General features: G+C 40.7%; 1 protein-coding gene across 1 annotated transcript in view; it reads right to left on the bottom strand.

Annotated features, from left to right (window-relative positions):
* The window catches only part of PCLO (piccolo presynaptic cytomatrix protein), a gene marked incomplete at its 3' end in the record, with an annotated part of 257,700 nt that overhangs the window by 30,848 nt on the left and 214,552 nt on the right, over positions 1-12,300 (bottom strand). Inside the window, exon 8 of the mRNA XM_044423276.1 lies at positions 1,062-3,267. Coding sequence (XP_044279211.1) covers positions 1,062-3,267 — 2,206 coding nt within the window. The remainder of the gene's footprint in view (positions 1-1,061; positions 3,268-12,300) is intronic.

Genomic DNA, 12,300 nt, shown 5'->3' with positions numbered 1-12,300 from the left:
ATTTTGTGGGCATCGCTGAGACAAGTTTTTGCACTTGCCTGTGGACTTCCCAACACCACTTATCCATGTATTTTCTTGGGATTAAAAATTTAAAAAGCTGTTCAATTTTCCAAATTTTTCTTTCCTTCTGCATCTCAGACTCCTTTTTTATATTTGAAGAGCAGATGGGACTTTGTCAAATGTTTTACATCCTTTACAAACATTTTTACAAATACACTTATATATCAGAACTACTAGCTATGGTTCATATCTGGTAATTTATACATATGGATAGGTTTTATAGAATTAAAAGTATATGCATGTATTTGTTGAAGAGATCAATTACCCTATTCATCTGGACAAGTAACAGGTTTATATCAGCAAAGGCATTTAATGTACATAAGTCCATACACAACCAATATGATACACTTTATGAGGGTGTGATTATTAAGGTGTGATAAGGAAGTCTCCAAAAATACAAGAAATCATCATAACACTATTGCTTCTACTTGCAGCTGTATCAGAGCTTAAGAGAATAATTTATCATTGCATTATATAAAGGAATACTTTAATGAAGGTTGTTTAATGAGCTTCAATGGCTCTTGGCATTTTAGGCCACTGAGGTTTGACAATGAACTTATTGCACAGAGCATTGCTTCTTATACAGGATGGGTCACATTGTTATCAAGATCATATTTTGAGTGGCATTTGCAGCCTTAGTTGATTTAAGTGAAGATTTATTCCACTGAACATAATGGAAAAAGATAAACCAATCCTGAATGAAAGCTTCTGAAAACCACAGTCAAAAAGCTTTTAAAGAAGTAGAGCAAGAGATATAGAGAAAATTGCACAAGCAAACTAAAAGGAAACAAACAAACAAAAATTATGACTTGAACATGCAAGTCTATATACTCATCCAGAATCTGAGCATACAGTTAAACCGGCTGACCAATGGAAAAGACTACAAACACAATGCAGAAAAAAAGTAGTAGTAGTAGTCCCCGAACGATGAAATTAGACACATGCATAGAAATGAGGATTTGTGTTGTGAGAGCGATAAAGCAGTCTGAAGTCTAGTTTACCTTCACTGTCTGACATGGCATGCTGGAAGTCATCCATGATGAAGGCTATATCCCGGTCATAGCCTCGAGCTCGTGATTCTTCCCTCATGTGCTGTTGGACTTCGGGCAATGAATGGCTTGATCCAAACTGGTCCCTAGTGTCTGCAGATATAGGTGGCAATGGCCCAGCTGCAGCTCTTGCCATTCCCATTGGCTGCCCCACAGGACTTAAAGGACTTTCTTCTTCTGAATTCTGTGCTACTATAGGGATTCTTCCCCTACTCTGACTTATAGGTAGGCTGGTGGGTTTCGTTCTTCCAGAGGGGGCTGCATGGCTGAAGGAAACATCCAGTGGTTCGGCCTCTTGGGCCTTCAATCTTAAAGAAGAGCTTGATGAATCTCTCTTTAGAGATAAGTCAAGCCCATAGACTGATGATGGCCGGGAGGAAGGCCTGGATCTACTGCTGCTGCCATAGGCTTTGTCTGCATCGTCCTGTAAGGTGGATCTCATTGTTGCACTTAGTGCAGCCCCAAGGCTTGTGCCAAGGGAATGTGTTAGTGCTGGCCCCATGTACTTCTGTTGGTCTGTGATATTTTTTCGAAGGCCAAATGTTATATCATCCTGGAGAAGCCTTGCTCTGGAGGTGATGCCTCCAAGTGATGATGAGCTGGAAGTTAAGTAGGTTGAATAATCAAGCTCAAGGTCCCTGCTTTCCTGGATGGGTGAGAATTTAGATAATTTGGGATCTATCAAAGCCTTCTTGTGCTTTGACTGCTTCTGGTAAAGGAGGGCTGCTGGAAGCTGTTTAGCAGCTTGTTTCTCTAAGGTAAGCCTGCTAATGCTGTATTTCTCAGATTTGGGGAAATGTCTGTAGCTAGTATCTGCATGGTAATATTGTGAAAGGCCAGCTAGGTGATCCAGACTTTCAGCACCTCTTCGAAACTCCTGCTTGATTTGGTGTTTTAGAAGCTTCAGTTCATAAGGATCTTCCATTGGGTCTTCATCAGTTTTCATGTAGCTGTGCAAGCGTGAAGATGTTTGCAATGGTGCAAGTAAATCTGAGACTTCTTGTACCCTTCTGGCTTCAGTAGTTCGGAGAAGCCTATCAGTTTTGCTCAGATCCTTTTCATGTAGACTGTAAGCAGAGCTTAGAGCTGATGTTCCTTTAGCAAGATCCCCAATATCATCAATCAGCACATAATTACGTGATGCGTGGTGGTCAATGTCAGCATAAAAGGAGTCACCAGATATGCTTGAGATGGGACTACTGGCCATGCTGCTCCTCTCATCCAACCCCAACCTTAAGTCTAAGGTGCTGTATTTACTACCTAAATGGGACACTGCATAAGTGTTATCAGAAGATGCAGGTGCGATCATGAGAGGCTGATTGCGAATCACATCATAGTTTGTTGTTATCTTGGGCTCTAAGTATAATGAAGTTTGCCTTGTTTTTTGTGGGATCACCATTAACTGTGAGGAGAGCTGATAAGAAGGTTGTGGGGTTGGTGGTGCCTGAGCTTGGGGTGTGAATGACATGGTTGCCACAGTTGGGAATGCTGACTGGGTCTGATAAGGAGAAACTTGCTGTTGATATAAAGGTGGCTGCTGCTGGTAATGAGACTGCTGGGTGTACTGAGTCGGTGCTTGAGTAGGAAGGGCAGGTGAAGAGTACTGATACTGAGTATAAGGACTTGTAGGAGTGGTGAACTGAGTTTCTGGTTGGGTCTGAGGGGGTATAAACTGATCAAATTCTGTTTGAGGTGCAGTCCTTGGTCTTTCCAAGCCATGCTGAGATTCTATCCTGGTAGGCCTGGTGCTGCTGACTTCGCTGTCAGACATGTAATCACGTTCTTCGGCTACTCCCTGAAGGTAGGCACGCTCCCTCTTTTCTCTTTCTTTTAGCAATGCTTCTTTTCGTCGATTGATGCCCATTTCTAGATAACGAAGCTTGGCATCAATTTCTTTCTCTTCCTCATCTAGCTCTGCTTGCTTCTTCCGAAGTTTGGCTGACTCTCGTTCTACTAGATCCAGTTCTCTATCTATATCCTGAAGAATTTTAGCTCTTGCCATGGTATTGCTTCTACAGATCCTTCGACGTGAAACTGACCCCACAGTGGTGAAGGCAGATTGTGTTCCTACTGCAACATCTTCTGGAGGTGGGTTGGGTAGAGTCCTCTTGACCTTCTTTTGCATTCCTGATGGTGCTGCACTTGAAGGTCCCTTGGTCTGTAGCACAAGAAAAAATACAGATTAAATATTCTGGAGGAATTTGTGATTCACCAAGCCAAAGGCAACCTACTCATAAATACTTTGGACTTGTAGGTTATTTATCATTCTCAAGTTTTTTGTGCCCACAAGCAGGCAGCAAAAGAGAACGAAGTTATGGACAAAAAATCCCCAAATCCACTCACCCAAAAAAATTCACTGAGCAGAAAAAAGTACATACAAGAACTATCAAAATAATCAAAATGTTGGAGCACCTCTCTATAAGGAAACGTCAAACCCACAAATTACAAATCCAGACAATGAAGGGGACAACCAGTACACTTAAATTATATATGATTGTTCCCAAAGGAATGGCATTTTCTCCCTCTTGTAAGGCTGGAATTCAGAGTCATACAATGAAATTGGTTGGTATTAGATTCAGTATTAACCAGAGAAAGTGCTTCTTCATTCATCAGAATTTGTTTACAGAATTCTCTGCAACAGGATGTGGTGTTCATCACCATCCTAGATAGATTTAAAAGAGAATAAGGCAAATAATAGGAAATAGAACTATCAGTGGCTATTAGTCACAACTGCTAAATTGATTCTCTATGTTCTGAAACAGTGAATTGCTTCATATGTGTACTTAGAAGCAAACTGTGAGGAAGCCTATTGAATTGTGCCTAATTGTGTGTTTCCCAGAACCATCTGGCTTGTCACTGCTAGGGACTAGATGGGGCATTGGTATAGGCCAGCAGGGCTACTCCTATGCTACAGCAGGGTCACTGAGATCTTGATAGGCTACCATATATGGTTGGTTGCAATTGCCTGGGTGAGTCCCAGGGCATGCACACCTTTATTAACAGAGAATAATTGGTAAATACTTTGCATGAATAAATAATAATCAAGACCACCCCCCAAAGGAGAAGGAGAAGGAGAAGGAGAAGGAGAAAGAGGAGAAGAGAAGAAGGAGAAGGAGAAGACCCAGAGTAGCAATATGATAATTCTACACAACATTTTTCAATATAATTCTACACAAAACTCTATGTATGACAAACCAGTAAACATGGAAAGTTTCACTGATAAGGCCTACTTTTGTGCATGTAGAATCTTTTCTTAAAATCATGAAGACACTATGTTATTCTTCATTACAGTAAAGGATAGGTCAAAAGTGAACTTCAGAAAGTTTCACAGATTGCTTAATCAGAGGAACTGGAAATACACCCTCCCCCCCAAAGAAATCCAGGGAAATCCAAAATACAACCCAGGGAAATCCATTGGGCTTAGCACTGGTTTCCTTGCTAAAAATTCTTATTAACATGTTGATTTATACTTTAGAAGTAAATTCAATTGACTTTCATGGACTTACATCTGGGTATAAGGCTGTACCCTCAATTATATATGTAATGTCAATTAGTAAATTAGTGTGAAAAAACAACCAATCCAATAATCTTTCTGTGTTTCCCTTGGTTAACTTTAATATTTCATGATAATTAATACAATGGCATTTGTCACAAAGGTTCATATAAGCTGTCAGCACATTTAGTGTCATTTTCATTTTATCTCTTTCATTTATGTTCCATCAGCTTCTGCATGTTTTTCATTCTAATAAATGCAATTTAGCTCTAACGTTTTTCTATCAAACTTGCCCAATTCCTATGTAACACCAACAAAACAGTGTGCAGCTATATCAGAGTAACTTATGAATCATTTCTAGTAAAGCTGGCTGCTCAATTTATATAATGTTCAGCTTTTTGCAATTTTTCCTATTTGAAATAGGAATCACAGAAACTAAATGATTTTAGTTTCTGTGATTCCTCCAGTATCTTTGCCATGAAAACCCCATGGACAGTACCAAAAGGCAAAAAGATAAATGCCGGAAGATGCTACAGTAGGAAGCCAAAAGATAACCGGAATAACAGGCAAGTTTGGCCTTGGAGTACAAAATGAAGTAGGGCACAGGCTGGTAGAACTTTGTCAAAAGAATACATTGCAAACACTCTATGGTCATGGAAAACACTCTTTTCCAGCAACCCAAGAGATGACTCTGCACATGGACATCACCAGACGGTCAACACAGAAATCAGAATGACTATGTGCTCTACAGCCAAAGATGGAGAAGCTCTATACCAGGGGTACTCAAACTTTTTTTGCTAGGGGGCCAGTTGAAAGGTGGTGTCTACACTCTCGAGCCAGTGAGGTGGGGGTGCCGGGGGCATGGGCTGGTGAGGTGCTGTCGGGCATCGGGCATGTGTGGAGGTGGCTTGCTCGTGTAGAGACCATCTCTGATCGAGCGAGCCACCACTTCCCCGCCCAGGCGCAGGCGGCGAACAGCAGCGTGGGCCAGATGGATGGCCATGGTGGGCTGGATCCATCCTGCAGGCCGTAGTTTGAGGACCCATACTCTATACAGTCAGTAAAAACAAGACCAGGAACTGACTGTGGCTCAGATCATGAGCTTCTTGTTGCAACATTTAGGCTTAAATTGAAGAAAGTAAGGAAAAGCACTAGGCCACTCACGTATGACCTAAATCATATTTATTTATTTATTTATTTATTTAAAACATTTCTGTGCTGCCCACATGGCAAGAAAGCCTCGGGGTGTCTCACAATATTCATAAAAAAATTAATAATTTAAAAACTGGTACCATCTCAGCTATATATATTAAAATCTATAAATACAATAATAATAAATTAACAGTTAAAATAACTTTTAAATAAAAAGGTCTTTGCCTGGCGCCGAAAAGCAAATAATGACGGCGCCAGGCAGACCTCTCTGGGGAACGCATTCCATAGATTCCTGATAAACATACAGTAGACGTAACAAAGGAATTAGATCTGATAGACAGAGTGCCTGAAGAACTATGGACGGAGGTTTACAACACTATACAAGAGGTAGCAACTAAAACCATCCCAAAGAAAAAGAAATGCAAGAAAGCAAAATGGCTGTCTGAGGAAGCTTTACAAATAGCTGAGGAAAGAAGGGAAGAGAAAGGCAAGGGAGAAAGAGAAAGATGCACCCAGTTGAATGCAGAATTCCAGAGAATAACTAGAAGAGATAAGAATGCCTTCTTAAATGAACAGTGCAAAGAAATAGAAGAAAACAATAGAATACGGAGGACCAGAGATCTCTTCAAGGAAATTGGAGATATGAGGGGAATGTTCCAGGCAAAGATGGGCATGATAAAGGACGAAAATGGCAGGGACCTAACAAAGGCAGAAGAGATCAAGAAGAGGTGGCAAGATTACACAGAAGCACTATACAAGAAAGAGCTTAACGTCCCTGATAACCACGATGGGGTGGTCACTGACCTAGAGCCAAACATGCTGGAATGTGAAGTCAAATGGGCCTTAGGAAGTCTGAGCAACAACAAAGCTAGTGGAGGAGACAGTATTCCAGCTGAGCTATTCAAAATCTTAAAAGACGATGCAGTAAAAGTGCTACACTCAATATGCCAGCACATTTTTTAAACTCGACAGTTGCCACAGGATTGCAAAAGGTCAGTTTACCATTGCAATCATTTCAAATGCTAGCAAAGTTATGCTCAAAATCCTCCAAGCTAGGCTCCAGCAGTATGTGGACCGAGAACTACCAGAAGTACAGGCAGGATTTTGAAGAGGCAGAGGAACTAGAGATCAAATTGCCAACATATGCTGGATCATGAAGAAAGCTAGGGAGTTCCAGGAAAACATCTACTTCTGCTTCATTGACTATGCTAAAGCCTTTGACTGTGTGGATCACAACAAATTGTGGCAAGTTCTTCAAGAGATGGGAGTACCTGACTCTCTTATTCGTCTCTTGAGAAACCTGTATGCAGGTCAAGAAGCAACAGTGAGAACTGGACACGGAACCACTGATTGGTTCAAAATTGAGAAAGGAGTTCAGCAAGGCTGTATACTGTCGCCCTGCCTATTTAACTTATATGCAGAGCACAGCATGAGAAAGGCAGGGCTAGATGAATCATCAGTCGGAATTAAGATTGCCGGGAGAAATATCAACAACCTCGTATATGCAGATGATACCACTCTAATGGCAGAAAATGAAGAGGAACTAAAGAGCCTCTTGATGCGGGTGAAGGAGGAGAGCGCAAAAGTTGGCTTGAAACTCAACATTAAGAAAACTAAGATCATGGCATCCGATCCTCTCACTTACTGGCAAATAGATGGGGAAGAAATGGAGGTAGTGACAGATTTTATTTTCCTGGGCTCCAAGATCACCGCAGATGGGGATTGCAGTCAAGAAATTAAAAGACGCTTGCTTCTGGGGAGAAAAGCTATGGCAAATCTAGACAGCATACTAAAAAGCAGAGACATCACCCTGCCAACAAAAGTGCGTACAGTCAAGGCTATGGTTTTCCCAGTTGCAATGTATGGCTGTGAAAATTGGACTGTAAGGAAGGCTGAGCGCCGAAGAATTGAGGCCTTTGAATTGTGGTGCTGGAGAAGACTCCTGCGAGTCCCTTGGACTGCAAGGTGTTCAAACCAGTCAGTCCTAGAGGAGATCAACCCTGACTTCTCTTTAGAAGTCCAGATACTGAAGAAGAAACTCAAATACCTTGGCCACCTAATGAGAAGGAAGGACTCAATGGAGAAGAGCCTAATGCTGGGAATAACAGATGGCAAAAGAAGAAGGGGAAGGCAGAGAATGAGCTGGCTAGATGGGGTCACTGAAGCAGTCAGTGTGACCTTAAGTGGACTCTGGGGGATGGTGGAGGACAGGAAGGCTTGGAGGAATGTTGTCCATGGAGTCGCAATGGGTCGGACACAACTTTGTGACTACTAACAACAACAACAACAACACAGTCTTCCCAGTTATACTGAATATGGCTTTCTATGTCTTCTTCAGTTTGACAGATCTGTTGATGGATGCCATCAGGCACCTATCCAGTTATAGCAATCAATCATGCAGTTCAGAATTTTCACACATCCCATTGCTTCTAATCTGCATAATAGCAATGCTTTAATATGGGCCACACAATTACTCATAAGGGCTTTCAGAATCTTTCAAATTGAGTTCTTTATTTTAATTGAGGCAACAGTCTAGTCACTTCCTTTGTGCTGCTTTCTGTTGTATTTCTAACTTTATCATCTGTTTAGGAGTCCTTTTACAAACTTTCCCCAACAAAGAATTCCTTATATCAAGGAAACTGATAAAAGTGAATCTGTACTATTCTAAACAAGGGTGGTTACACATTGAGCTACTATTGTATAAGTTTTTGCCTGGTTATTATGTGTTCAACAAAGTCACACATTTCTTTCTGGTTAGGATTTATGACAAATTGGACCAGAAGAGAACATATAACTAGTGAGAAGACATGTCACCTGGATGGACAATTAATTGTTTACATACAGAATGTTCAACAATCAGAGTTTCCTGGCTACAGAATGACAGGGTAGTTGATTCTTGGTTTGTATATGTTTTCATGGTTCATTCATATTCGTATTCTCTCCTGTTTCTGTACCAATCTGTAATTTAAAATGTGCGTGCACACACACACATACAAGAATACATATTCAACTATATTCTAAAATATGCACTTTGCTACACATTTTGCATGCTTTTGGGGCTGAGATCTTTATTGCAAAATTCAATGAATGGAAAGATCTGATCTCTGCATTATTCTAGGAACTGTGAATTGGGTTGGTTCACTTAAAAAAACAGACTGAAGAAAAAGCTGTAACATCTTCATCTTCTACCTGCTAGTCAACATATACATCTGAATAATCCAGAGCATACCATTTTCTCCAGAACTGGTTATGTGAATTCTGCTCTTATACCCTAGGACACCAGTATTCCAAGTTATCTGACAACACAGACCTACACAATTAATGATTACATTCACATCTGTAATCATTTTCCATTGAGGCACTTCACTCATTTAGCGTCCAGTCATCAAATGATATACATATGCATATATAAGGTATCCCAGTTTAATCAAGAGCCACCCAGAATATACCATTCTGCGGGCTCCACAGATGTCACTCATCCAGTCACTCTTCCTCCTCCATTTCAACTCCCTTCCTCATCAATGTCATCCCTGCAACATCTTGTCTAACAAAGAGATCTAGAGATGTCAAGATCTTGCACAGTTTTTGTAATCTTTGAGATGGCTGGATGAATTTCGGAATATATATTTCAGCATCGTCAATATAGATGGTACTTTACAAAGTAAAATAGGCCAGGACTCTTCCTTGAGGAGTTTACCATCCAAAGTACAATTGAGAGGAAACAGCACAGAAAGGAAAGGGGAATGGAGATAGCCAGAAGAATTTGCATTTATTTTAGTGAAATCTCCATAGACTGCGTTACAGTTAAGTACACGGTCTAAGGGCCTGTGGCAAAGGTCTAATGGAAAAGATGTGAAGGAAGGAAGGAAGGAAGGATCTTCCAGAAATAAAGGAGAACAAGGGAGAAAGTAGAGGTATGTGAGGAGAAGGAGACCTTTCAATAATTGACAGTGGTGGTGCAAAAAGTCCAATGATCATGTGTAGGAATATAAAAGAGCAGAGATTTGGGGGGAAGGTAAGGTCAGATAGGGACTTTTATTAAGGGCCAAGATTATATGCTAGATCCACAATTCAGACAGAAAGCCCCCATCTGGTCCTAGTGACAAGAATGTTTTGAAAAGTAGAATTATGATAGGGCTAAGATGAAACAGTAGAAGATAAAGGGAGATGGGGTTGAAATATTCAAAGTGAGAAAAAATCAGAGCATTAAGCAGAGTTTTTGCTGAAGGCATGGAGAGGAAGGGTCAGTTTAGCAGTCTTATAAAAGTTGAAGGTGATCATGGCATCCGGTCCTCTCACTTCCTGGCAAATAGATGGGGAAGAAATGGAAGTAGTGACAGATTTTATTTTCCTGGGCTCCAGGATCACCACAGACGGGGACTGCAGCCAAGAAATTAAAAGACGTTTGCTCCTGTGGAGGAAAGCTATGGCAAATCTAAACAGCATACTAAAAACATCAATCTGCCAACAAAAGTGCGTATAGTCAAGCCAGTTGCAATGTATGGCTGTGAAAGTTGGACCATAAGGAAGGCTGAGCACTGAAGAATTGAGGCCTTTGAATTGTGGTGCTGGAGGAGACTCCTGCAAGTCCCTTGGACCACAAGGCGATCAAACCAGTCAGTCCTAGAGGAGATCAACCCTGACTGCTCTTTAGAAGGCCAGATCCTGAAGATGAAACTCAAATACTTTGGCCACCTAATGAGAAGGAAGGACTCCCTGGAGAAGAGCCTAATGCTGGGAACAATAGATGGCAAAAGAAGAAGGGGACAGCAGAGAATGAGGTGGTTTGATGGAGTCACTGAAGCAGTTGGTGTGAGCTTAAGTGGACTCAGGGGGATGGTCCAGGAGAGGAAGGCCTGGAGGAATGTTGTCCATGGGGTCGTGATGGGTTGGACATGACTTCACGACTAACAACAACAACAACAGAAGTTGAAGGTATATGATGGCTTGAATATAGAGAACAAAAGAATGTCAGAGAGAAATCCAAGGCTTCATCCTTTCTTCAATAGGGTAGATAGTGACATTTTCAATGGCTCTGTGATTGAATGATTTCTAGGCAGCCTTTACAGGAAATATAACTTCTTAAGGCTTTACATAATGTTTACACAATTAATGTGAGAGTATAATGGAGAGAGAGGAAAAGACAACTTGGGTAGAAACAGGAGTTCAGTTAGGATCCTAAGATCAGTTAATGTAAGGAAGTTAATGGAAGGAAAGTTTCCGTTCTTCTCTTCCCCTTTTCAGCCACTCTGGAGGGGCAGGGCATTACAGAACAATGGATGGCATGAGGGGACAGCTGGAGGGGTAGTTAGGATTCAAAACACTTAGTCTGAGGTGACAATAGGATAACTATCTGAAAAAATCTCATTGGCAATAACAGATTGGATGGCACAAGTAAATTTTGGGATGGGACCATGAGGGGAAGGAAATCTAAATAAATATAGGGCAGTCCAGCCACAGTAAAACCATTCAGAGTCATGCTCATTTCAATGGGAGAGGCACAGATAAGCTCACATCTTCAACAATGAGATGTATATGATGAGATGTACATGAGTTATCACTTGATGTCTACTGCAGGATTTGCAAGCCCTTCATCTTAAGACATCTGTAAGGGAATACTACTGAGCTCTGTGTGTGTGTGTCTGTGCATTGAATAGAGTTGGATGGGCAGAAGCATTTGAATGAATCCAAAGGGAAAGTGTTACATATGTTTCATGCTTCCAAAAAGGACTCTTCCCCAGAGGAGATTTATTGCAAAAGCATACCCTGTTTCTGAACGGTGGAAACTCTGCCCAAAGATATTTTGGCATTTTCACTTGAGATTTTCTCTTGAAACTTGCATTTCCCAGAAGACTTATATAATAATTAGTTGGATAAAAATTATATGGATCCAGTCCAAGAGACAGATGGGTTTTGTAGCCATATTTCTTTGTTACAAGTAAAATGCTGTAATTAGAAGGAATTTCCATTTTACTCAAGCAGTTAATACTGATGAAGCAATATGGTCTCATCTTTACTAGATGCTTGGAACTTGAATTAATGGATTAGTAAGCATTGCTCAGGAATGCTAACCCTTCTGTAACAGTGGACAGTCTTCCAACTGTTGCACTGATCTACTGATGTTTGCATTTAAAGGCCTATTCAGCATCAACCAAACATTTGCCTTAGTACATTAAGTCAGGAAAAGCTATCTATAGACCTCATTTCCCAAATATTTCCACTCCAATTCCTTCAGAACAATATGCAATCTAACACAATGTTAATATTGTATTTCAAGTGAAGGGCTTTTGTTGAGTGAGCAGCATTCGTTTGGACTCAAGTAAAGAAACTTCAAAACCACTATCAGTCCACAGACTTACAGGTTCAGCAACCTAAGGTAAGTCAATCTTGATGATCTGCATTTTTTAAAATAATGGATAGGTATTCTCTTAAACAGCAATCTGTACTTTCAAGTGACAAGTCCAATGGTGTCTAAGTGAAAGGAATGATCACCTACCTAGCTTTTGTCATTCAAAAATTAAAAAAAAATAGTTCTTGTGACTGTTG

The sequence above is a fragment of the Varanus komodoensis genome, unplaced genomic scaffold (genome assembly GCF_004798865.1).
Source record: "Varanus komodoensis strain SLA01 unplaced genomic scaffold, ASM479886v1 scaffold13_3, whole genome shotgun sequence".
NCBI lineage: Eukaryota > Metazoa > Chordata > Lepidosauria > Squamata > Varanidae > Varanus > Varanus komodoensis.
This window is presented reverse-complemented; position numbering and strand designations above follow the sequence as displayed.